The following is a 25,786-nucleotide window of genomic DNA, read 5'->3' as shown; positions in this document are numbered from 1 at the left end:
CCCTGAAATGGGGCTTGTCCCCGGCTGGGACAGGAGCTGGGACACGGCTCTGCTCCTGCTCGTCCCCCGTTTTTGGTGCTTTTTGGGCTTGGGTGGTTCGGAGGATGAACCTGGAGCTCTGGCGTGGTGGTGCGAGACCCTCCCTCCTAAATACCAGTGCTAGTGTCCAGGTTTCCTCCAGACCATCTTGTGTCTCTGATGTCCCAACGCCTGGTGGGAGCCGGCACCCCCAACCCTTCCCGGGACAGGAGACCCTTGTCCCTCTCGCTCTATGACACTGGTGGTGGGAGTGGTGGGGTTCGGTGGGGATTTTTTTTTTGGGGGGGTGGTGCTGTTTTGGCAGCCCGGTCCCCCTCTTGCTGCCGTGACACCTGGTTGGGGGTGAGGGGCCAGGCTGCAGTTTTGAGGTCTGGGGGGGGACAAACACCCCCTGTCCCGGCTTTCCTCCTTGCCGGGCTCCCCTGCACCTTCAGCCTGGCAAGCCTGGGTGCTGGTGGGACCCGCTGCGTGAGAGGATGAGCTGTGGGGCCCCGCGAGTGGGCATGCGGATGCGGGGTGCCGCGGTGGAATATCGAGGGGGTGTTTCATCCCTCTGCCCCACACCGCGGGGGGGTGTGTGTGTGTGTGGGGGGGGGGTGTGTTCACCGGCAGCCGCGTTGCACCGGGGGCTGGAGAAGACGGGAAGCGCCCGGGCCCCGCGGCGGGGGCCGTGCGGGATGTCAGCCCGCCCCACGCAGCGTGACCCGCCCCGCACTGCACCGGCGGGGGCGGGACGCGCCCGCCCGCTGCGGGGAGGGGCTGCGGGCGGCGCCGCCCGCAGGTAGCGGCCGCGTCACGCGTGGGATCCGCCGAGGGTCGCGCTGGGGGCGACGCGGCGGGGCTGGGAGGGGGGACCGCGCACCCCCGCCTGTCCTCCCCCCGCGGCTGCGTGGGGCAAGGACGGCCCCCCCCATCCCTCTTGTTTTGCTGCGTGGAGGTGGGGCCACCCCCGTGTTTTGCTGCGTGGGGCCGGCCCCCCTTCCTCCTCCCCCCCCCCCCCCGCCGTGTCCCGCGGCCGGTGAAGGACCATGAAGGTGAAGGTGATTTCTGTCCTGGAGGACAACTACATGTACCTGGTCATCGAGGAGAGCACCCGGGATGCCATCGCGGTGGACGCCGCCGTCCCCAAAAGGGTGAGAGATGCTTTGCCCTCTCCCGGAGCGGTCGCAGCCCCACCACGTCCTGGGTGGGCTGTGGGGTCCCACTCGGGGGATGTGCCCGTGGTGGTGGCCCCACGTGGGGTTGGCATGTGGGGTCTTAGTGGGGTGCATCCGTGTGTGTGTGGAGCATCGGTGGACTCGACCCCTGTTCAATCCCCATTTGCACGACCCCCTCACCGTTACCTCCCAGCCCTCCCCATGCCCACGCTGGAAGCCCTGCAGACCCCAAAACAAGTGAGAATAACCTGAAATGGGCTGAAAAGTCCTGTTTTCCGGGAGGCAGCCTGTGGCCGTGCTGCTGGGGACGGGCAGGGGAGGTAGCGCCGGGGTCATTCCTCGCTGCCGTGACCCCTGTGTCCCCCTGCCTGGTGACCACCTTGTGTCACCCTCTGCTGCTGCACACCGTGGGAACGCTGTCGCGGTTTTTGAGCGTTTATTGTTGACACAGACGTTTCCTTCCTCTTTGAGGAACGTAATCAGGAGCAGCCGGAGGGTTTGTTAGCAGCAATGAATTTCAAGTTGGCATTAAGAGCCTCCTGGCAGCCGAGCCGTGGGGTTGGCAGCCCCGCACGGCCCCTCGCCGTAGCCGGGATGGGTGGCACGGCCACCGTCTCCCCACCGTGGCGATGACCCCAGGCACGGCCTGTGCTGTACCTCCCTGCTTACCCTGCAAAAGCACTGGCCATAAAATGCCGTCATCCCCGTGGGAGCAGCGTGTTCCCTTCCGCCTGCTCCACTCTGTGCGACGGGGTCAGCCACGGGGAGCCGAGCCTTCATCCCACCCTCATCCTCCCATTGCTCAGAGGTTGTTTCTGACTGTTTTCTCTGCCCTGGTCCGCTGGGCCTCTCGCCTGCGGAGCGGTGCCGTGCGGGACAGATCCTGCGCTGGCACAGGCATGGTGGGCGCTGGCTGTTCAGGGCTGTGCTGTGCGGCTGTAGCGGCTGCGGGGTGTGTGTCACCTCCTCTCCGTGCGCTCACTTCCTTCTTCTCTGGGTCCGTTTCAGTTGCTGGAGATCGTCAGGAAGGAGGAGGTGGTGCTCAGAGCGGTCCTCACCACCCACCACCACTGGTAAGTGCTGCTGGTCTAAGTGGGGGGCCGGGGCGGCTTTCCCCCGTGCGGGACCGGGTGCCCATTCCCTCCTCTGCTGGCGCAGGGACCACGCGAGGGGCAACGAGGAGCTGGCGAGGCTGTGTCCCGGCCTGCGGGTGTACGGTGCCGATGAGCGGATCGGGGCCCTGACGCACAAGGTGACCCACGAGCAGGAGCTGACGGTGCGTGGCTGCACGAGTGCCCCGGGGCTCGGTCCCCATGCAGGGATCCTGCCCCACGGGGCGGCTGTGGGGCTGGTGGGGAGCAGAGCTGGGTGATGGCGTGGTCCCACCGTGCTGGGAGCTAATGGGCTTGGTGCCTGGCCGGGGCCGTGCTCGGGCTCCCTGTGCCCTGGAATGGTTGTAGACGTGGCACTGTGGATTCAGGGTGGGATGGAGCTCTGGGAGGAGAAGCCCCATCCCATTCCCGGCCCATTTGGGATTGTGCTGGGGGACCTAACCCTCTCCTGGGGCCCCGCTGCTAAATTGGAGCAGACACGTGTAACCCAGGGCTCACCCAAATCACGGTCCCCCAGCATGTCTGCCACCTGCTGAGCCCTGGGTGCGCGATGCCGTGGGGCTTGGGGAGCTCCAGGGGGGTCTGGCTGCCCGTCAGGGACCCCAGCGAGGTCCTGACCCTCTCTCCCTGCAGTTCGGGGCCATCCGGGTGAGGTGCCTCTTCACCCCCTGCCATACCTCGGGCCACATGTGCTACTTCATGTGGGAGGACGGCTCCCCGGACGCTCCAGCTCTCTTCTCAGGTACCCCATCCTGCCCATGTGCACCCCATGGGTACCAGGGACACAGGGCACGCTGCCTGGGTGCCTCCCCGGCTTGACGCTCACAGGGCGAATCCAGCGCGTGGGGGCTCCCACCCGGTACCCCGTCCCTGGGAGCGGGACCAGGGTCCCCTCCGTGTCCAGACCCTTTTCCCCACAGGTGACACTCTGTTCGTGGGAGGCTGCGGGAAGTTCTTCGAGGGGACGGCGGAGCAGATGTACACCAACCTCACCCAAATCCTGGGGGCTTTGCCGAAGGAGACGGTGAGTGCCCCACATTTCAGCCCCACCCTGGGGAGGGACCCCAAAATCGGGAGGGGACTCAAGGCCGGCAGCGCTCAGGAGGCAGCACCCGTCCCCGGGGCTGGGGCTGCAGCAGGACCAGGATGGGTCGGACCCGGCACCGGGCGCACGTGTGACGCTGAGTGTTTCCTGCTGGTGTTGCAGAAGGTGTTCTGTGGCCACGAATGCACCGTCCGAAACCTCAAGTTCGCCTTAAAAGTGGAACCAGAGAATGAAATAGTGAAGAAGAAACTCGCGTGGGCCAAAGTAAGTGGCTGTGTCCCTGCTGGGGTGGGGACAGAGGAGGTGTTGGGTGCTGGCAGGTTTTTGGATGTCTCTGGTTCCTCGGCAGCAGCGGGATGATGAGGACTTGCCCACGGTGCCCTCCACGCTGCAGGAGGAGTTCCTCTACAACCCCTTCCTGCGGGTCACGTAAGCAGCGCCGGTGCCTTGGGGGTGTGAAGGGCTCCACAGTGGGTCAACCCCGAATCCAAGGGGTTGGTTGGTCGGTCCTGCCCCCAAACTCTGCTCCCCCTTCCTCTGCAGCATCACCCCTTCTCCCATGGCTTCACTAGCCGGTGGGAGATCCAAGCCCCAAGGGAAGGGAGGGTGCCTGGACACGAGGTCCTGCACTTCCCAGCACAGGGCACAAGACAAGCACAGACAAGCCCCGTGTGCCCCAGCAGCCACCTGACACGAGGATGTGACTCCCCCGTTGTCCATCCCAGTGTGCGCTGGGGTCCTAGTGGGGAGGGGTGTCCCCGTCCCGTCCCCTGTGGTCACAGCAGAGCTGGTCTCCTTGCAGGGAGGAGCCCTTGCAGAAGTTCACAGGCAAGACAGACCCGGTGGAGGTGCTGAGGACCCTCCGCACCGAGAAGGATAACTTCAAGAAGCCCAAGGAGCGGCCCAATCCCCAGGCCATGCTCGCATTCGACTGGGGACTTTTCAGCCCCTTCCTCGAGAAGAAGTGATCATCCGTGGTGGTGGCTCCCAAAGCGCAGCGTCCCCATTGTGGCAAGGGCTTCCTCCCGGGGCTGTGTCCGTCTGGCTCTGACTTAATCCCGTAAGACTCATTGGTTGGGAGCTGGTTTCTATCTTTAACCTGCTCGTTCCGAGGCTGCTCTGCTTTGCTCCCTCCGGCGCCGTGCCCGGTTCCCCCGGTCCACGGGAGCTTTGCTGAGTTCGGCCAAGCAGGTAAACCTGCGGGGATGTTTTGGAGGAGAGGACACTCCTGATGTTGGGGTTGGCGGGTGCGGGAGCTGCCGCCCGTCCTACAGCCCTTTTCCTGCGGGAGGGAGCCAAGGCTCCCTTGGGAAGGTGGGGATGCTCGGGGGATGCGGTGCTGTACCCCCCGGAGCAGCTGGCACCCTGCAGCCCTGCCACAGCTGGTGCTGCATCGGGACGAGGAGCGGGGACTTGGATGCACAAGAGGAAGCCGAGAAGAGAATTGGCATTTTCACTGGCGTCCGGCAGTACCTACTTGACTCCAGACCTGGGCTAACAGGAACCCTCATTACAGTGTATTTTTTTTTCCCCTTTTCCCCTTATTTTTATGGTAGGCCAACACAGAAAAATCGCGTAGGGATTTGTAACACAATCGCTGACTTATGGGAGCCATCCAAACCGCTTACACCGCACAGAGTACGCGCAGGTGACGTTCAGGCCTGGAGGAACGTGTGCTCTAACCCGCTGGCTGCGTGAAATGCTTTGAAGATGTGACAGTTTTCAGGCAGCAAACAACAATGTGCTGTTGGGCATCTACTGCTGCTGCTTTTTTTTTTTTTTTTTTTTTTTTCCCCCTCCATAGAAAACTGGAAAACTTCGCTGAAACTTCCCTTTCTGTTGCCTTTTCTTTAGAAGAAGAGCTGGGGAGCAGCTGGGACTCTTCAGCCTCTTCAGCCTTCAGTTGGTGCAAAATCAGTACTGTATTTTATTTTATTTTTAAGTCTGAGAAATGTGCAAATCTTTTATTGGCAGGTGGTGGGGAGGTGCATTACAAACCCAGTAAAGTCGTTTTCTTTTTTTTTTTTTTTGAGGAAAACATAGGGCTTGATGGTAGTGCTGTAAATAGCTGTGAAAAATCCCTTCGAAGGGTCTGGGCTCGGGCCGGTTGCTCCGTGTGGGACAATCGCACGTCTCCGGTTTCTTCTTGACCTCGGTGTGTGTGGCTGTCTTGGTGTTGCGGAGTTCTGCGGAGTTCCGATGAAAACACAGAGGTGCAGAGGGGTTGGTCCCGTAATCCCTTCCCGTTTGGTGTCACTTTAAAGTGTCGATTATGAATTTTGTAGCTCCTAACACTGGAATAGAGTTGACTTCAGGATCTTTCACGTGTGGACTCTGAACTGCATCCATTGCCACTGACGCCTGGTTTGTGCCCGTTTCTTCCCTTGCTAGGAATAGACTAAGGGTTTCCTTTTTTTCCCTTTTTTTAGTTATAGTGTTAGAATTTACTCTCCCCCACAGGGCGGGGAAGAATTAATCCTGCTGCACAAGTTGCCTCGGTACTACTGCCTCAAAGTTACTCAGTTTAAATGTAATGGTACAGTTTGTCCATGTTACGTGGGTGTTCCTCTGGAATTTTATTTATACTGGGAGCAGAGATGCACCCGTGTGTGTTCGGGGGGGGTTCCTGAACTGGCAGCGAGTGCTCACGTTGACAGCAGCTGAAAGGCCGGGAGGAATTCAAGCTGGTTCTGATACCACGGCAAGAACAGACACCCAGGAGCATCTGTAGGAGCCGAGGTCTCAGGGTGTTCTGAGCGGAGAGCCCTTTGACGGCTTTAGCAGGGTACACATTGGTAAACCCCCCCCCCCCAAGTGATTAATCTATATTTAATTTAGCTTTATTTATTTGTGCGCTTCTGGCCTGATGTGCATGTTGTCAGCGGAAACAGAATGGGTTTCTCTTGCACTGATGTTCATGGTCTCAGCACTTCATTTGGAATGATTTTGCATTAGCCGCGGTGTCTCTCGCTGCAGATGAAAATGCCCTGGTTTAGCACAACACTGTGTGATACAAATCTATGCATGGAAAAGGGCATTCGCTGAAACTACCGACCTGCTTGTAAAACGAATAGGGTGGGGAGGGGGAAGCAGTGGGAGATTCTTGCCTTATGAACACTGTGAATTCACTCATTGATCAGCAACACCTGAAAAATGTAAAGCTTTTAATTAAAACCATTTAAAAAAATGTCTTTTACACTGTTGGTTTACTTTTAAGAAAGAGTGGAGGAGGCTTTGAGAAGGACACAGGCAAGTACTGCCAGAGCAGCCATCACAAGAGGCAGCTCAAGGTCTGAGAGCTTTGCTTGTGACAGCCCTGAGCTCGGGGGGGGGGGGCAGGAACTGGGTGGGGGGGGTCATCTTTGATGAGGGTCCGGGCAAGGTTTCAGTCTGGGCTAGGTGCTGTAACCACCTCCATCTGTGTTTATTCTGAAGGACAAAGCAATATGGCAGCTTTGTTCTCAGTTCTCATCCACTTAACTCTATTTTCTGCACAGTCCTTCCTCCTCACACAGCAGGAACTGGAAAAAGGAGAAATATTGAAGCGATTCAATAACGTGATTCTTCGGTTCGTGTTCACTCACAGCTACAGCAGTAACAAGGAGAGGTTCCACATCTGCCCGTGTCCCTTCCTCTCGGGTTCAGGTACAGCTGTGAATCCTCCCACTGCTGCCTTTCCCTCCCCGTGCCCATTGTAACTCCAGCAAAAACGGTATTCACATTAAATAGACCAAAAGAGAGTTATTCATTCAGTTGTTTTTCTCTGAATAGTTCTGAAAATACCCGTATGTAGAAATCCAGACAGCAAGACAAGCACACGTCACCTCCAGTAACAACAGACCCAATCTGTTTCACATCCATCTGTCTTCTGGCAAGGCATGGTAACACGCTGCGTTAAACCAGATGTGCCGTTACTAACCTCTGGGATCGTCCTGCTAAACTGCTGCTTGTTAACGATGACATCTCACAGCCCCCTTCTATTAACTCTGGTAAAGTAACACCTTTCAGAGACACCAAGAACTTTGTCCTTCCTCGGAAAGAAAGCTGGCAATAAATTCTTACTTGGAACACTGTAAAAAAACCTGCTTTCTCTGAATTTAAGGATATTATCCATCAGTAAGCGGCTGTTGAGGATGGGGTGGATGTGACAATTCTGTGACTCTCTCTACTGTGTATTTAGGGAGAGAAAGAGAGATGTAATTGCCCACAGTTAGAGACAATCATTGTAATTAAAGGGAAAAAAAAAAAAATCACTCTAGCTTGTTCTTCGGAAACATTCATTCAATTCACATTTCAGCAGGCAATAAAACAGCCCTGGAGATGATGCTTCTCACGTGATCCCAGGCTGCTGGTACCCACCCCCTCTGACAGGGCAGAGAGACTGCAGCTGGGCCTCAAGGGCAGCCAGTCAGGGGCAGCGAGATGGAAAAACAGAACCCAAGGTCTAATTAGACCATTTATAACTAAATGAGGATGTCCCGACAGAGACAGCCATAAAACTTAGCCCTGTGACATACAGCGAGGCCTGGACCAGTAATACTGTCACGTAGCATAAAGTTCATCTCAGTGAGGCTACAGCAACCCACATCCTTCAGTACCTTGAATTCACCAGTTCTGGCAGGAACAGGGTGGTAAAGGGAGTTCCCATTTAGTCCTTAAAGACTGTGCAGGGGCTGGGATGCATTACTGCTTTTTTTGACGTGTTTTAAAGTAGTGTTTGGTTTTTATTTACATCACTTTGATAATTATAAAGCCGCAGGAATTAATATTGCCTGCCCATATGCACATTACCTTCTGATCCCTAATGAGAGTTAGAAATTGCCAACTCCCAGTGATGGCAGAGAACTGTAGCTGTCTTTTGAGAATCTTAAATAAAATTGAGTTTAAAAGGCACTGAGTATCTGTCTCTGGGCTTCACAGCATCAGTCCTTCACCATTTGATGTTAAATCCAGTGTTTGCTTTCTCCACAGCGTGGTACTCTGTATGCAAAGCTCTCGCAGCCTTCCCTGACTCCGCGCCCCCCAGCCATTGCTCATACAGTGCATTTACAGTCCGGTTCTTCTCGGGAATTTCAGTCTTAAGGGATTCGTACAACCTCTCGACCTGCTGAAGCTGGTCCTTGCTGGATTCACCATCTAGTTTGATCTGACCACCTCCATTTAAGCAGCCTGTGGGCAACAAAGCAAGAAAACATCAGAGTTTAGAAAGCCCTTCAGCTTTATCAGAAAAAAAAAAAACCTCAACTAAAGTTAATTTACTCTGCACCTGCAAACAGTTACAGAAATGACAACCCCATTATTAATTGTGGTTTACTCCCCAGTTATCTAACCCAGCAGGATGGGCTGCAGCCCTGGAGGGGAGCTTACTGGCTTGGTGTGCCCTAGGGCTAATCCAGGCTGCAGCCAGGTGAGCCAGGGCAGGCTGGGAACTGCCCGGAGATGGAGGCAAGAAGAAGCAAGGAGCTCTGGCTCTCAGATCCTGCCTCCGGAAAAGGGGCAGGACACAACCCTGGTGAGAGCAGCCCTAGAGTCTCAGCTGAAGGTAAGATAAACGTCCCTGGGGTATGTTCTGGGTTTGCTGTTGGGGTGGAGGTGGACTATGAGTCGAGTGTGTGGTTGCCCCAAGGGGGTGTCCTGTTGCTGAGCAGCCCCTCGGGGCTGGGTGTCGCGCGGACCCTTGGGGATAGAACAGTCGCTCAGAGTGCAGAGCGGCAGCTCAGCATCACTTCAGGCTGGGTTCAAGCTGCCTGTGCCTCTGCTGGCAGAGTTGGAGAGAAGCAGGAGGCAGAAAAAGGAAGGGCTGCACAAAGAGGAAAAGGGAATAAAATAGGTAGAGGCAGACTTTCTCCATCAGCCACAGCAAGCATTCTCTAAAAGCGTAACAGTCAGTTTTGGAGGAAGAATATTCTCATGTACCAAAGATCACAGAAAACCAGGAGGACCTCCTTAAAAGCACTAGTTATGCAAATCTGTGCAACGGAATTTAACTGTAATTACTTAAAACCTGAAGAATTAGTAGCTTCTAGGTAGGAAACATACATACAAACAACTTCGAAATTCTGCCACTGTGACTATCGCATCTCAAGAGTCTGAAGGCTTTGCCACAAAATCCAGGATGTTAGAAATTGCCTACTGTTCTTATAATTTAGGTATGGTTTCATACAGCTTTTTACATCCATGGACTATCAGTGCCATCCCTGTGCAGCCTTACCTGACGGGCAAGCCATGACTTCAACATAGTGATAGGGTGATTTCCCTCGTTTCAGCTTTTGCACCAAGTTCTGTATGTTTCGAAATCCATATGCCAAAGCAAACTGGAGCAGGACTACTCCATCCCTCTCCAGTGTCACCTCCTGGAAGTCCTTGTTTCTGAGGAACAAGAGCAGAGAAATTGTCTCATCCAAATTAACTTCTATTTTAAACTTCAAGGAGCCCTGTTCTAAAACAAAGCTTTTTGTGAAATCTTATTCAAGAAAGCTGCCCTAGTTCTTCTTTGCCACCCAAACAAAAGAGATGAAGGAACTGATCCTTTCCTAGTCTTGTTTGAGGACCTGCCACCTGAGCTGAGTTTGCTGAAGAACACCTGTGTTGAATAAATCCCCAAAAGCCAAGTAAATGGAGCCTGAACAAAAGTTTCATTGTGAGAGGCCTTCTGAGTTGGCTTCAGCCAACTTATACATTAGTGAGGCCACTGAGGAAAATTTTAAATCGTAGTGGGTCATAAAACCAGGGAGCAAACACCTATTGAAAGCTTCCAGACTCCTAAAGTTAGTGGAAATACCTGTTCCTGATAAAAGAATAAGTAATTTGATTTTTATCAAGTATTTCACATTGAGACTCGGGGGGACTGTTTCTTCTGCTTCCTAGACCAGAGAATCCTAAACATAAATATTGCTGATTAGGGATATAATTTATTACAAACGGTACCTTAATATCATAACTGAGAAGCTAAAAGGAATCTCAGCTGAATGAGCCTCCATGCCCAAAAAGACTTCTTGTCTTTAAAACAGAGCCCCAAAGCCCTGACACAACATTTTCTGTTCTCCGATAGCTAGATTCGTAACAAATCTACTTTACTGGCCTGATTGCAGGTGAGGAAGCCCAGATCCAGGCGAGCTCTGTCTTTTAAATTACTCTAAAAATTGTCTGCAACTTGATACTGGGAAAATCCATCAGGCCAGCATGAAGTGTGTGGGTGGTGAAGGGGCTCGAAGTCTCGGAGGGGAAGCTGCCTGGAGTGCTGGCTGATTTATTGCTCAGCGACTGTGGGAGTAAGAAGCCAATTCCCATGCCTTCAAGTCAAATGTTTAGCGTTGCAAAGAAAGTTTCAGCCCATCAGCAAGATAACAGCATGAGCAGAATTGCAATAAAAACAGTGTTTTCTGTAGGACTTTCAACTTCTTACTTTAAAGGTTTGTACTGAATTGTATCCACTTGAATTCCAAAGAGCTCCTTGGCTGCGTACTTGTAGATGTGCTCCAAATAGCCCCCAGAGCCACCTCCAGCGTGGCCCATGAGCTCCTCTTCTGCAGCACAACTGAACCTGGGGGAAAGGAAGAAATAAGCACTTTTAGTGGGAATCTTTGATAAAACAACCAGCACAAACACAAAAGTCCAGGGGACTCAAAGCCAACAGAAGAAGCCACATGACCTGCTCCCTTTGAGCTTCCAGCTTTTCCCTTTCTCCTGGGAACCAACTATTTATAGCTTCAGAGCTCAAGAGGTTTAACCCTGTGCTGCCCAACATCCTTTTGGTCACGCTCAGTGGAAATACCGTCAAATGCCACAGCAAGGCCTGACCCAGGCACTGCCAACTTAATCTTCATGTATCAAAAAGATGTTTGGGAATGTTTGTGTTACAAGAGCAATTACCTGATGTGTATTTTCTTAGCTTTCTGTTTAATATCTCTGCAAACATCCTGGGTTTATGCTTAGAAATGGAAGGAGGGAAATAATGAAGCCTTGGTGGTATGAGTCCGTGCAACCTCTGCTTCTCCTGGAGAACACAGCCTAGCAGAAATCCTGTCTCGGTCAAGAGACATCTCATCAGTGCTAAAGCTTTGCTGCAACATCAACGAAAGCAGAATTCATTCTTGAAAGCTCCAGTTCTGTGTTACGACACATTTTTTGAAACCAGCTACTTTAACTGTGGTTACTGGGATGCGAAAGGGCACTTCTGGGAGATATCAGTGGGAAGATCACAAGCCCAGAGAGGTGAAATGTGTCTTGCTGTGATTTCAGGTGCTTAAAGTCAAGTAACAAAGGTGAACAAACCTAACAATGCCAGGACATTTGCTCCATACACGGCTGTCCTTAACAGGATCCTGCTTCGAGTACAACACGTTTTTGGTGTTGAACAACCACGTTAACATGAGTCCTGTAATTCCAGTTCTGCACAGATAATGGCATCTCACTGACATGCCAAAACACAACCAACTATTCAGAGGTCAAGATGTTTCTTGAGAATAGCTCACCAGATGGAAGCCACAACAATAGCTTTTGTTATGAGGGAATAACAAGACGAGGGATCTGCTTGGAAACGCTCATCAGGCAGTAACACTTGCATTCTCCTCCTAACAGCTGCAGAAGGGAAAACACTTGAATTCTGGCCAAACAGTTTCAAGTCAAATCGAAGATGTTGCCTCTTCCAGATAAAATCTTAGGCTTTGGAAGAACTGCAGAAGGCAACACTTTAGCCTGCAATCGCCCTCAGAAACTATTTTTAATTTGATCTTGTTTACAGGAACTGAGCTTCATTAACAAAATGCTTGAGTGTGTCTGGCCTCACGTACCGCTACTCTCTTAAAATGAGGCTGCCAGTAAGCTCCAGTGCTGGCCTGGAGCAAACGGTTATACCGGCAAAAGTCCTAGGATTTCTGGCACTTGATCTCATTCTTGCTGCCAAATGTAATAACCTCTTAATGGGCTTTTCCACGTGCTGGAGGATAAAGCAGAACAACAGCCATTGGACTGCGTCTGTGAACGCTCCAAGTTCCGAGGAATACGTGCTGTTTGTAACCAGTCAATTTACTGAGTATGTTAAAGCGAGCACAAGGTTATAGAGGCACTTTATCACCACAAGCATGAGGCCTGGTGCTCAGAATGTACTCCTAAGAAGTTGGCCAGAGATTTTTATCAAGTAATTAGACATTCAGTTCTACGTTATAACTGACACTTCCATAGTATCATTTCCGAAGGGAGCCCAAACACTTCAGACTATTTTTTTTCTCCTCGGTGTCAGCGGTGTAACAAAAAAGCAGGTAGAACAGAAGTACTTGTGTACATCGGGACTCGACCGTGCAGACATTTATTTTAGCTGAGAATACTTTTCTTTTTTGATGTGAAAGCAATCTGTGTATGCTACATCAGAAAAAGACAATTAATCCTGGAAAAAGCGTGCATAAATACATCTGTGCTAGTAAAAGTGTTATGTGAAACCCACACCTACTGATCCCCTAAAATGTATTAGAAGGAAACTGAGGCTCTGGGCATGCACATTGTTTTAAATCTCTTTTTTTTTTTTTTTTTTAGTTAAGTATCCTTTAAATGGAAGTCATTGGATGGGAACAGTCTCTACCTCCCATTCTCCTTCTTTTCAGAAGCACAGGAGAGACCACTGTTTATAACAACTGAAACTAATGTAGGAAACAGGCCTCATGTAAAGACACTTCCCTTCACACCTCCGTGCACACACACGTGCTGAGCAGACAATTCTCGAGCAAACGCTGCCAATGGCCCTTGGTTGTACTACAAAGACTTGAAGCCTATTTAGAAATAAACCAAATTTCAAAACAAGAGAGGTACAGCTAAAAACAGCCCAGTGTCACATTCTACTCATGCCAGATGCTGCATATTTGGGGTATCAAAATCTCTCATAAAAACTTAAGGTGCCTGAGCGAGATGTATATTTTTGAACCATATGCTTAATTATCTTTTATAATTCTTTGAGGTTGCCAGACATGTAGCCTTTCTGTTTATTAATGTGCAAAGTGCTACAAAGACATTTCTTCAAACTGAAGCAAAGAATGCTTTGGTTTAGCATTCAGTGCGGAACCACCACTGCATGTCAATTTAGATGAGTAAAATGTGATTTTAATGTTTCTGTAGTTGCTTAGATCTCTGTGCAGTTGTCACTTAACCAGATGTTACTTTTCAGTTGAAGCAACTAAAGCCTCATCTGTTTTGCACGTTTTAGATCTCTTTTTTTTTTTTTTTTTTTTTTTTTAAAATAAAGACTCCTACAGATTAGGTGAGTGACCTAAATATTCCTTATTTATGCTTTAATTCTGGAATCCTTACAGTAGCTCTGATAACTAGGAACAGAGACAAATGGAGCACCGTGCAATAACAGGCTTTGTTTTAGCAAACTCTTTTATCCTGATTTAGATTCTTTCACTTTTCAAAGTTTGCAGGTAGATTTTTGTGGGATTCCACCACCTACACTGTGAGTAACAGTAACTGAAGTAAAAGACTGTCATGCAATTTGTACTGCTCTGAACAATTATTTTGCCATTATACTCTTACTGAGCTAATTGTAGCAATCCTGCTGATTTACAGTGAGAGCTGCTAATCCTTGGACTACTAAAATCTAGTTGTAGATTCTCCAAAATTGTGTTCTGTAGATTAAGTATTATAACGCACAATTGTACTGATTCAAATGACACAAGAAAAGAAATCAAATGCAAACACACAGTTTTGTGTAGAACAGTAGTGGAAAGGCAAATTCTGTTGAACTCTATAAATACTGGATAAGGAAAAACATGACTGAAGATGCAAATGAGATTTTGTTCTTACATGGTATCCAAAGGAGCGGGATCTACATCTGATAGAGATACTTTTTCTTGTTCCAACAGCTTTAGCACTTCTCCTAAAACAGAACCCAGAGATATAAAAAGTTCTTGTTTTAGGGATAAACGAAAACAAAATCCACAGACTGCATTTGCAATCTTTACCACAACATGATTTGAATTATTAAAGTGTAATTATACAGCAATATCCGTACCTACGTCCTCTATCAGAGACAAAGGGTTATTTAAACTAGCAAACGCCTTGCTCCGAGGCTTCCAGAAATTAGCCGGACTCCCTCTGGCTCTGCTCACCTGTGGTGATGACACAGTCCACATCACGAGTTTGGTACTCTTGGTTGAAAAAGTCTGGCCTTGAAGCCTCTAGCTTTTTGTCATAACAGGGCATCACTGTTACATGGTATATCTGGTCAGGCGTTAAGCGCTGGAAGAAAGACAAAGCTGTGCAGTTGGGTTGGCCAATATCAAACCTATCTGGAGGGAGACATTTTCCATGTACAAATGAGAATGATGAAACTAATGCCACCATGCCTCTGGAAATATTTCCCACTATTACTGAATATTTATTTTTATTTATATATACACATATACACACACTCATTTATATATACGTTAAATTATTTCTCTTATAAAACCCAATTTTAGTTTGTAGCAAGTGTCAGCAGGTCTTTTACACGTTTCCCCCCAGTTCCTTTTGCTAGTGCAGATGATCCAGACAAAGTCAGGCTGTGAAGTGAATTCCTAATTATACAGTCAGAGAATATGCTTCCTCCAAGCTACTAATTCCCAGCCCCTGATCTGGGAGTCAGACAAAAACCTCATGACCCTCCAAGAAACAAGCAGAGGCTGAGGAAACAAGTCATTGACTCAAGGCCATTGTTTCAGTGTCTTTTGCCAAATATTCTTAGTAGCTGCCAATTTTTGTAACAAGTATGCAGATGTCAGCATTTACTTAATGCAAGTGTTAAACCACTGCTCGTTAATGGACAATAAATCATACAATCAGAAGTGGTGCTTAAGTTTCTGACTGGACAAATCTAGGCTATTAGTATAACTCTAGTCTTTCAAATTTACATTTGGAAAGATTCCAAAGGTTAAAGACTGAGAACAGAACTTAGTCAAACTGAAACAGAACATTAAGTTGGGGACAAGCAAGTAATTTTTAGACAAGACATGATCTGCACGTATGCACTGGCTGAAGTTTTTGTCTTAGGATAATTTATTTTAAGCTGTTCATCAACTTTAAACAACACAAAAATACCACACATGCGCAAGATGGGAGCACAAAGACACTGAAAAATAAGTTTTTCTAGCCTTCCCAAATAACGGGCAAAGGTTTTAAGTAGTCCATGCAGCGTGCACTTAGTGTTACTGCCCTAGTTGCTAACTTCTCATTAGTTAAATTAGAAATGAGAAAGATGCTGCCTTTGCTGGCTTCTGCAAGGTAGTTTTTACCTTTAAACTCTAATGTGTGACGTGTAGCAAAATAAAAAAATATCAGCTTAAAGCGTTCAGTTTTAGCAGTCTGCCATTAAGCACAGTATCTTCAGACCCTCACCTGCTGTTCTGCAAAGTGGCCCTTGACCAAGGAGCCCATGACCTGCTGTGGAGACTTGGTGGTACTGATATAAGGAATGATGAAACTGCCATGGGTTTTCTCTGCATAGCAAATCCAACCTGGTAAGAGCGTAATTGGCAAATTAAATTAAAAAATACCAAGCAGCCCTTCGCTCTTCCCACCCTCCCCCAAACCCCAGGCTCAGTACCCATTAATAACCATTTTCAGCCTCACTTCAGCACAAAAAGCAAAGGACGTGCAACACGATTCATTTTAGAGATCATTAGGTAACTGTACAGACCACTACTGCTATTAACACCAACATCTCTTTGCATTGTGAAGACAGCAATCCTCTAAGTAAATTTATCCATTTAAACTTTTCTGACTAGCTTTTTGGTTTTTTTTTTTGTTGTTGTTCTAGTGTACTATTTGTATGCCATTTCCTTATTTCCATAACTAATTTAATGCCATACCTGGACAGGCAGAAGCCAGCATCGGCAAAGCCTTTTTGTCTTCAGATTGCTTTCGAAAGCGTTTTACAAACTCTTGTTGGCTCTCCAATAGGCTGAAGTTTCTTGAGAAAGTTGTATCAAAAACATAGTGCACACCTAGGCAGTACAGAAGCCGTGTTATAATTCACAAGAACGATACGACAAACTACAAGAAAAAGCCTCCAGTCAAACTGGGTTCAAGCTTATTTACATCTTATTTACAGGTAGGTCCCTGGGAGCATCTCTCTTACGAGGAGAGGCTGAGGGACTTGGGTCTTTTTAGTCTGGAGAAGACTGAGGGGGGATCTGATCAATGCTTATAAATACTTAAAGGGAGAGTGTCAAGAGGATGGGGCCAGTCTTTTTTCAGTGGTGCCCAGTGACAGGACAAGAGGTAATGGGCACAAACTTGAACATAAGTTCCATCTAAACGTGAAAAGGAACATCTTTACTTTGATGGTGGCAGAGCCCTGGAACAGGCTGCCCAGAGAGGTCGTGGAGTCTCTGGCTCTGGAGACATTCAAAACCCACCTGGACACATTCCTGTGCAACTTGCTCTGGGTGGACCTGCTTTGGCAGGGGGGTTGGACTAGATGATCTCCAGAGGTCCCTTCCAACCCCATGTGATTCTGTGATTCTGTATCAACCTCTGCAGTTGAGAGTGAGCCTTTTTCCCTAGCACATCAGCACAGTAAGACGAGCACAAGTGACAGGAGGACTGCAAATGTAAAATTTAAAGTTCCTTCCTTCCATCACTCCAAGTTTATTATGAAACTGAAGTTGCAGACAGTTTGTATTTTAGCTAATGCCAATTATGAAACATTATGAGTCTATGGGGAGGTTAAATCACATCGACCCTGTACACCCATAGCCGTTATGCTTAACGTATACCCCAGCAGCCCCCTCTGTGATTAACAGAACGCAACACCACTTGCCTAAACTCTTTAAGAATGAGGTCAACTTCTTTGCTGTTTCCAGAACACCCATTTTACATCTCGCAGCTAGTGAAGCTCTGGACTGTGGCGAAACAGAAACCACCACCAATTTCTGTTCGTTGGGAGCGGCAGTCTGAAAAAACAACGTTGTTCAGGCAATATTAATATGGCAAATGTGGAACTTTAGCACTGTAGAACACCAGAAAGTATCTCCCAGCTTAACTCTGACGTCATTAAACGACTACATTAAAGGTCCTTTCCAAACCCATGATTACTTTCTAAAAATCAGGAAAAGCACAACAGTCCACTGAGAATGTCCTCAAATCCTCCAGATATCCAAAAGGAATTTTTACGTGCACTGTTTCCGTTTCTGCAGATGCATCACATCAATCTATTAAGACTTTCAGACTCTGCAGCCTACCTGGCCATGACTCGTCACCTACCTTGTTAAAAGTTAGCATTTTGCAGAGCTCTTCATGGCTCTGTTGAGTGATTAAAACACTCTCTGCTGATGTAATGCAGCCGCTACAAGCTAAACAGTCATTCAGAGTAATTTTAGCCTTTTCCAGTTTTTGTGCTTCTCCATCCTGTAAAGAAACAGATTAGACTCAGTTCTGATCACAGTGTAGAATTAGGTAGCAGTTTTTCCCCCTTCACTAAATTTAGTAACAAAGATGTTGCCTTTTTTATGCTCTTGGTTTACCATTAAAAAAAAATACTTTTTATTTTTAGTATGATGATGAGGAAGACAAATATCTTTGAACTTTGCTGCTTTTAATAGGATTATTTGGCACAAAGATGCAGATATGCTGAGGAACTCCAGGAAAAATTGAGCAAGACCAAGAACATAACTTTCATCAAATACAGTGGTTTAGGCCACAATTATTTGTGCTATCACACATTGCTCCAAAACACTGAAATTATACTATCCCAGAAGCAAATAGGGTCTGTCTTGCTCAGTTTTCAAATTGTGGGTGGCTGAAGACCAGGATAGTGTGGCTGACATGCTACAGATGGCAGCTGCTGTTTTAAGCACAAAACTGCAGAGCACAGAGATCCTAAGCCTTTAAGCACCAATCTCCAGTGTGCATTGAATGTCACCCCAGGGAGAGCATGGAGCTTTGTCACCTCTGGCAGATGCTGCTCACGTTATTGAATTGTTCTGGAGCTGTTCCTTCACAGGAACTTGAATTTCGCTCCTTCCAAATAGATTGTGTAACCAGACTACTAGCTCGCTAACATTTTTAATTGATACTGAGTTTATGCAATCTTTCTGTGTGCAAAACTCGCATGGACGCCGATGGGAAAACCGTCTGGCAGCGTATCAAAATCAGTGTGTGGCTCGCCACTGGAAGGGAATATTTTTCATAATATTTGACCTGAATAAGTCAGTTTTCCCATGAGACTCTCCTCTTAAATGTCACTTCTCAATAAAGTCAGAAACAGACCGAGCAATTAGGTACTATTAAATTAAAATTTTAAAATAAGAAACCATTCTCCTTTGGAAGTGCTGTATCCCCCTTTCTTAAGTCAAAAGGTCATCATCTGTCTAAAGTTTAAAGTACCACTTCTAGATGAATTGCCAGCTTGGTTAACTAAGAAATGCTAACCTTTTCTTCGTAAATAGGAAAATCGTTCTGCAAAACTTGACATTAATTTTGGAAGCAGGAGGCTAATGAATTCTGCAGGCTATTTAACAAATACTTTGAAATATTATTAAAAAAAATCAGAGCAAAATTTAAGAGTATCTAATTGACTCCCTCAGTGAGTGATCGCTCTGCTGTATGATATAATGCAATAAGAAAAGACATTGTTGCAAATAATCTAGGACTTGCTAATACTTAAGTATCGGTAGCAAAATAGACTTCTCAGTTTTTATGTTCTTATATTGAAAATCATCACTAGTTAATGTCAGTGTTTCACAGCATAAAAGACTGACATAAAATCAGAATTACTGCTTATAAAACCAGGCAATTAAAAAGTTGGACTTTGGAAAAAAGATACGAGAATGCTGATAGCACTAGAGACATTTTTCTAACATCTTGGTCCTCTCTGAAGCATTAAATAGCTGTAGACTATTCAAATACTTAACAATACACTCATGTTTTCTGGATATTTTACACAATAATGAAGAAAAATCACACATACCTGATTGATCTGAAAGTAGCTTCCATCTGCTTCAATTCTGATCTTAGCCGCTGCTTTTCCAGGCTTTTTTTCCACTTTTACAGGTTTAATACATTCCTGATAGAGAAGTAAAGCCCAAAAGTGAGGAGATGAGCAACAAAGTATGGACGAGGTAGATATAAAAGAAATTAGAATGATCAAACCCAAATGCTAGTTCTAGAGCAAATGCCGCATACTCTACTCTCCCTTAAAATATGCTGGATTAATTTACAGCACCTGTAACCACCACGGGAAAAGGTAAAAGCAAAAACTGCCTACCCCTTTTTTACAGAAGGAACACTTTTCCAGCATCATACCAAAACCAGAGGACAATCTTGCTATTCTTTCTGAAGAACACAGCTATGTTTTACGGAGCCTTGCAAGGAGTGTAGTGTGTAGTGTAGAGCAGAGGTTTGCCTGCACAGTCCTCCTCTCTAAAATCTTACAGACGATCCTGCATTCTTCATTGCAAATTTTAACCGATGGAGGCGTGGTCACTAGAGTCAACATGTGCCTAGTGCCAATGAAGTTTCATTTAATGTTGAAAGGACTCTGACGACCTCAAATGGACTGCCTCCAGTTTTCTGTATTGTTCTGTGATGAAGTCTCAAGGGTGCTTTTGCATTTTGTGCAATTTTTGTTGTTTAGGCACCTTATCACTCCTTTGTCCTACTTTGGCAGCTAAGATTCTCTTTGCCCTTTACCATCCTTGCTCTGCCAACATTTTCAGTTTGTCCCCCCTAAATTAATCCAGCTTTACTACATTTTGCAAAATTTAGAGACTACCAGGAACAAGTCATTATGATTCTTCAGTTCTGCTGAGTAAAACCACAATCTCTACTTGAAGCAGAAAAGCGGGTTGCATTATTTACGTGAAAACTTCACTAGGAAATGCAAGTGCTGCAAGGAGAGCTAGTGGGCTTTGCTATGCCCCATTCCACTCATGTCATTTCAGGATAGTTTTTCTGTGTACTTGTCAGCAAATACATCCAGGATTACTATTTTGTACTTTTGCTAGTGCTTCAAGACTCCGAAAGGAACTGTCTTGACCCATCCTTGCTGCTCACCCCCACCTCTCTGCCACCCGCTCCTGTGCGCTGGCATGAGCATCTGTGCGGGTCAACAGCCTGGAAGGAAACTTGTTTAGGTTTAAACTTTCTTTTGGGGGAGCTCTAGATTAAGATTTAATAAAGCAGCTTCCAGATCGGGGTGGGAATGACCGACCGGCTCCTGGGCCAAGATTTCTCTATTCAGCTGCTTACAGGAGGTTACACCGACCAGCGCTGCTGCCCTCCCTTCCCTGCGCACTGGCTGGAGGAGACAGCGAGGACGTCTGAAAGGGCCGGTCTCGGCCCCTTTGCCGCCTCCCTCACGCTGCCAGGCTTTGCCCAGACCGAGAGCTGCTGTCGCGGCCTGGGGTTGTCACCCACCTCCCCTCAGCGCCATCTCCTCACCCTCCCCAGGCGGCGCTGGAGGGGCCCCCCCCGCGGCTCCCGGGGCGGGAGGAGGCTCGGGCCGGCCCCTCGCAGGGCCGTGGCCTGTCACCCACGGCCTGTCCTCGCCGCCCCCGGCCCACACGCACCTGTGAGGGCCCGATATAATCATCCAGGTCCGTCAGCTGCAGCACCCCGCTGAAGGGAGACGCCATCGCTGCCCGGCCGCCGCCGAGCGCGGCAACCAGCGCGGGGGTGGGGCTGCCACACTGTCGTAAAAGGGGAAACGCCACACTGCCGGAAAGGAATGCGGCGCGGGTGAGCGCGCACGCGCGGAGCGACCTGTGAGGGGAGGCGGTCATGGTGGTGGGTGAGGCAGGGTACTGTGCTGGCAGGCTGTATGCAGGGCATTTGTTGATTTATAGGCTACAGTGGGAAGTGTTTTAGGCTGAGGTAAGCTGTAGGCACTATAGAGAGGGAAGTATCATGGCCCTTGGCCTTATAAACAGTGTGAGGCCTGTGCTGTGCTTCTTGTTCTTGCAGAGAGTAAGTCCTAGCCCTTGAGCTTGTCGGGATGGCCTAGATACCTTCCTGAGGCTGCTCTTTGACCAGGGTTGCAGCTGGTGAGGTTCCTGCCTATGTGTCATGGGAATTTAAAGCTGTAAATCCTCCCAGAGCTGCTTGTTGTGTTCAGGCAAAAACATGATGTTTTGTGTATTAGAGGTTCAAAGCTCAGAGTGAGGAACGATTAGCTCTTTGAAGGAAACAATTTTATTGATGTGAGAAGCAGTGGAGAAAGTGGTGTAACAATTTTTCAAGATTGTAGTGGTGTCTCGCTGAGAACTTGGTGCCTTCTTGGTTGCAGACCCTGCTTGGAGATTTCCCTACATCAGTGGTGTTTCAAGGAAAGCCTTGCAAATTTGGGCTCTTGGAATACGCAAGCTAATACATATTAACACTTTACACTGTTTGTAGAAGTACCCTGATGGAAAGTGCCAAGTGCAGGGTGCTGTTAATCAGCAGAGCTGCGTGTCATTTCCAGGCATAGCTGTAGGCAGAATGCAAGGAGAAGCTGATAGTGTCTAGGGCCTGATCCTGAAACCACTGTGGAGTTTTCTCCTTGCAACTTCAAAAACTCTGATTAAGGTGTGAAGATGGGGCTCCAGGCAACATGCTTTACCAACAAATGCACCAGACTCTACAGATTTCTATGTGACTTCAGCATCCTGCAATTGCACCTCTAGATTATTGTTAAGAAGTGATGAGCTCCTAAGAAAGCAAATGCCCTTGTTGATTGAAGTGCTGCGTAGCTTTCTCTGTGTTAGAATACCTTGTCATTTAGGGGTAGGATTTAATCTTACAAAACAGTGTTTAGTAGCCAGAGGGGGAGAACACAGTAAAAAATCTGAAACGTGTGGTTTTTCATATATGTTGTTGCTCTTCCGGTTACAGGAGGTGCTGAAATAAATATTAAGGCACCTAATCAGTTCTGAATCCACAGAGATTGTCCACAGAGACAATGATCTGTTCAAGGGTCTGGAATAACTGTTTCACCTCCTGATAGCTTTCCCATAAGCCCATTTGGAAATGTTTTACTAGTGGAGTAGACTCCCAAGGGAAGGAGTGAAAGTCATCTGCAAAGTCAGTTACAATTAGATTATGCAAAGCACTGGGGAACATGGGCTGTGCAACGGTCCTGCCACTCCTTTGCAGCGAACTAAGTGTGACCCAGTGTGACTTTCCACTCGACTCCATACGCAGTATTCTGTGCAGGGATACAGCAGAGCTAGGAGGTTCCACTGCAAAATCTGGCACATAATTTCTTTCGTGTGATGAGATACTATTTTCTATCCAGTGGGAGAGAATCTGCTGTGAGGCAGCCAAGGAATAACCTTTTTGTATACTTTTGCTATGCAGATAGAAGCCTTTTGGGATTTGTTTGCATCCTAAGCAAGCATAAGAGTGTCAGCACTAGGGAAAACTTGATGGTAACTCCGAAGTGCGCTTTCACTCACCTGCTGATGGCTGTTGTGAGTATCCTTCTTCAAGGTGAAACCCAAAACTAGGTCCCAGCAAATCTTTCAGGCTCTGAGCGCTTAGTTCCTACACAGGAAAAATAATATGAGAATTAGATATATTCGTACAAAACGATGTAGCGTTACTGATTCAGTAGTTACATAATAGAGGCTTATGCTGAGCAGCAACGCCTGGATCGTGTTTGCTGTTCCCAGGCAGAGGGCACAAACCTGGCCCTGCTCTATACAGAGATGGTGGTGTCTCCAAGGCAGAGCTAGCAGCAGTGCTCAGTTTTACTATGTGCTATCTTAATTTCTTCTGGGTTAAGGCCGATGACTGTATTAGTGATCATGATGGGGTAGCTGGAGGCAAATTTGATGACATCTTGGGCTGTGATTTGGCTTTTGTGTAGGAAATTCTAATTCCTCTGAAGCCCAGTAAAACACATTTTTACCAAGAATGAACTATGGCATTGCTGATTACTCTGTACAGACTTTTAGCTCGGTACCTTAAATTTGGCATTGAAGCAAACGAGGTCTTGCGTGGAGGATTGTTGTATGAATTTCCCAAGATTTATATCAATCCAGTTTCTCATTCCTCTTTGGGTGTCACAGGCAATCCCTAGAAAGAGGAAATACCTACAGGTCTATTGACAAGGCGATGTTACAAACTAAGACAATCTATGTCCTTTCAGGGCAGCCATGATGATGCTAATGAAAGGCACAGAAGTAGGACACCATTCCTGCGGGTGCTGACTGTTTTAGATTGTTTGTTGAATTAAGAGACTATATCAGAGCCAGTTCTAACTCTGGGAAATATTCCCATGCAGTGGAAGTAGGACCCACAAACAGGACCAGTTCCAAGGAGATGAAATCAAGTGTGGACCTGCTCCATTCCTGCTCGGTGAAGTTGGCTCCAGCCACAGGGACAGCTGAATGAAGGTAGGAACCCATCACTGATATTTTGTAGCCTGAAAACAAACTCTGTGATGACTCTCTATCCTGTGGACTTTAGAATTATTCTACTTCTTTGGTGCTGTTACCTGTTGAATGTGATTGTTGGCTCAGGTAGGTTTTAATGTATCTGTTATATATGTCCGTTTTGGTGGAAGGTGAAAGAGACTCATAAGTGATGTTGAATCCTTTGACACTGGGAAATAAAAGAGGACATGTTTAGAAAGGAACTGCATTTGTTTGGAGTTCTAAGAAAGTTGACCCATTGTTTCCAACCTTCTGTGTGGCCTGGGTGGTGCCTGAGGCTGTCACATCTCTTAATTGCACTTAACAGAAGAGGCTCATGAATATTTGCATTTATATGAACAGAAAAATGTTTCAGAATATGTGGGACTTGCTCAAAGCTTTCCAACAGTGACAGGCAAATTAAGCGACCTGAAAGATCTCTATGCAGTTCCTGCCTAGGGGTTCCATATTTGGTTTCAGCTAATAAACAAAATGGCAAGGGAGTCAGAGCTCAGTCCTTCTGTCTTAGAAATCCAAAATATGGAGGTCTCAGCTGAAACACTAGCTTTTAACTGCAATGCTGTCATAATCCTGAGAGTAATGGCAAACTCACATTGCTTGATAGGAATCACAAGAGATGTTGATCCCCAGCCATCCCAGGTAGGTTTTGTTCATACCAGACAGCAATAAGGGCATCTTCTGCTGGAACCAGGTCGCCCAGCTTTCACTGGAGAAGTTTTGGAGTTCAGGTCTTAGCTTTAGTAGTACTGTCCTCAGTATCGCGTCTCTAACCAGCACGCTGGGTAATGAGGTCAGGTTTCCCTGTGGTATAAAGAAGAGCAAAACCATCAATATGGCTTGAGGCTCTGGATAAGTATTTAAATCGGGAGAGGCTATTTAGGGAACATCTGCAGCATTGTTGTAACAAAATTAAATTAAATTACCTGTCCCTATCCAGGGTTTCAGTCTATTTTCTTGCTCACTAGCTTGTCCCTTGCTGAGATCTCTCCTTATAAAGTTGTCTAGTATTTACCACTGCTCCTTTCTGCCTTTCAGCTCTGTTACGTGTAGACAGCTGCTACTGTATTCAGAGCAGAGTGTGAGCTGTACAGTGGAGGCAGCTCATTACAGCATAGACCTTCTCCTAGTACAGCAACATGGGAGTCGGAGGATACCTGGGATCCATTAGGACTGACCTGGCGAGCACACACATTAAACTGCCTCATGTATCTGTCGACTGTGTTAAAGGATCCGCACTCAAGTATTGCCAGGATTGAGAGTGTATCTTCCAGGCTGGTCAGTGTTGAGTTAACGGTCAACTGTGCCATCTCTTCTGGGGTATTGAGATCAGGAACTTTAAACTGAGAAGAAACACATGTAAAAGAGTTGTCCAAGGGCCATGTTTGCTTTTATGCCAAGACTGTGGCTAGGAAGTGACTCTAAAGCAAAGTCCTCTCCCAGGCAGTCAGGGAGAGAGAATGTTTTTGTGGTACTGCAGATGTTTGTGGGCAGTGCACTTTGAGAAGGAGAGAAAAATTAGGCTATGCTGGGGCAGATCCACATTTCTGTATGGAACAGTGAGGTGGGAGTAGTCTGGTGCCATAGCTGTTAGGAGGATAAGGGTGAAAAACCTTTCAGTTTTGTGTAAAGAGCCTTCCAGAGGAGAATGTCGGGTATCCCCCTGGAAATGGGCTGTTACATATGAGCAGAAGTTCCTTGCCTGTGAAGTGTATAGTTAGTTAATTAGTATAAGTAAAGTTGGTACCTCTTAAGCTTTAAGGAGAATCTGATAAAACTGCCTGAAAACCTGTAGTTGGTTAACATTTGTTGATTTGAGATCTGCCAAGGAATATACTTTTGGATCTTCAGCTTCCACTGTCTCTTGTGTGCGGCATCCATCTGCAATAGCCCTTTCGCTTCCACCTCATCACTTCCATTTCCTTTTTCCTCCCACCTTTCCCTGCTCTGTTTTGACCACTGTCTTACTGCCTTCTTTTCCACACTAATCCCTTTTGCAGGGATGCCTTGGCTGAGACCGTTCATAGGATGTTGCCTGCTCCAGTCTTTAAG

At 47.5% G+C, this 25,786-nt stretch overlaps 2 protein-coding genes across 3 annotated transcripts; one reads left to right on the top strand and one right to left on the bottom strand.

The window, feature by feature from the left end:
• Positions 1 to 1,067: 1,067 nt before the first annotated feature.
• LOC141471695 (hydroxyacylglutathione hydrolase-like protein) lies at positions 1,068 to 4,321 on the top strand. Its single transcript, XM_074158331.1, has 8 exons — positions 1,068 to 1,172; positions 2,205 to 2,269; positions 2,355 to 2,472; positions 2,942 to 3,050; positions 3,229 to 3,332; positions 3,516 to 3,617; positions 3,703 to 3,782; positions 4,156 to 4,321. Exons 1-8 carry the CDS (start codon positions 1,068 to 1,070, stop codon positions 4,319 to 4,321), a joined length of 849 nt encoding a protein of 282 aa, XP_074014432.1.
• Positions 4,322 to 6,507: 2,186 nt separating this feature from the next.
• On the bottom strand, positions 6,508 to 20,986 carry CIAO3 (cytosolic iron-sulfur assembly component 3). 2 transcript variants are annotated; one of them, XM_074158409.1, is made up of 11 exons: positions 20,891 to 20,986; positions 19,291 to 19,386; positions 17,586 to 17,729; positions 17,143 to 17,275; positions 16,190 to 16,324; positions 15,717 to 15,835; positions 14,453 to 14,582; positions 14,148 to 14,220; positions 10,759 to 10,896; positions 9,565 to 9,722; positions 6,508 to 8,522 (listed from the first exon to the last, which is right to left on the bottom strand). In XM_074158409.1, the coding sequence occupies exons 1-11, from the start codon at positions 20,954 to 20,956 to the stop codon at positions 8,284 to 8,286; spliced, it is 1,431 nt and encodes a 476-aa protein (XP_074014510.1). In that variant the 5' UTR covers positions 20,957 to 20,986; the 3' UTR covers positions 6,508 to 8,283. The 2 variants fall into 2 exon arrangements, with proteins under 2 accessions (XP_074014510.1, XP_074014511.1); XM_074158410.1 differs by lacking the exon at positions 20,891 to 20,986 and adding an exon at positions 19,588 to 19,778.
• Positions 20,987 to 25,786: the final 4,800 nt, after the last annotated feature.

This window comes from Numenius arquata, chromosome 14 (genome assembly GCF_964106895.1).
Source record: "Numenius arquata chromosome 14, bNumArq3.hap1.1, whole genome shotgun sequence".
Classification (NCBI taxonomy): Eukaryota; Metazoa; Chordata; class Aves; order Charadriiformes; family Scolopacidae; genus Numenius; species Numenius arquata.
Note: the sequence above shows the minus strand (reverse complement) of the source record. Positions and strands in the feature narration are given on the sequence as shown.

What these genes read in the sequence shown, in the direction of transcription:
- CIAO3 (XM_074158409.1), bottom strand. Translation starts at nt 20,956, where the DNA reads ATGGCGTCTCCCTTCAGCGGGGTGCTGCAGCTGACGGACCTGGATGAT. An exon ending in AAATGCTAACTTTTAACAAG is followed by an intron (nt 17,276 to 17,585) that starts GTAGGTGACGAG and finishes TTGTTTTTTCAG; the next exon opens with ACTGCCGCTCCCAACGAACA. An exon ending in ATTCAGTACAAACCTTTAAA is followed by an intron (nt 9,723 to 10,758) that starts GTAAGAAGTTGA and finishes CTTGTTCCTCAG; the next exon opens with AAACAAGGACTTCCAGGAGG.
- LOC141471695 (XM_074158331.1), top strand. Translation starts at nt 1,068, where the DNA reads ATGAAGGTGAAGGTGATTTCTGTCCTGGAGGACAACTACATGTACCTG. An exon ending in AGAAACTCGCGTGGGCCAAA is followed by an intron (nt 3,618 to 3,702) that starts GTAAGTGGCTGT and finishes GTTCCTCGGCAG; the next exon opens with CAGCGGGATGATGAGGACTT. An exon ending in AACCCCTTCCTGCGGGTCAC is followed by an intron (nt 3,783 to 4,155) that starts GTAAGCAGCGCC and finishes GTCTCCTTGCAG; the next exon opens with GGAGGAGCCCTTGCAGAAGT.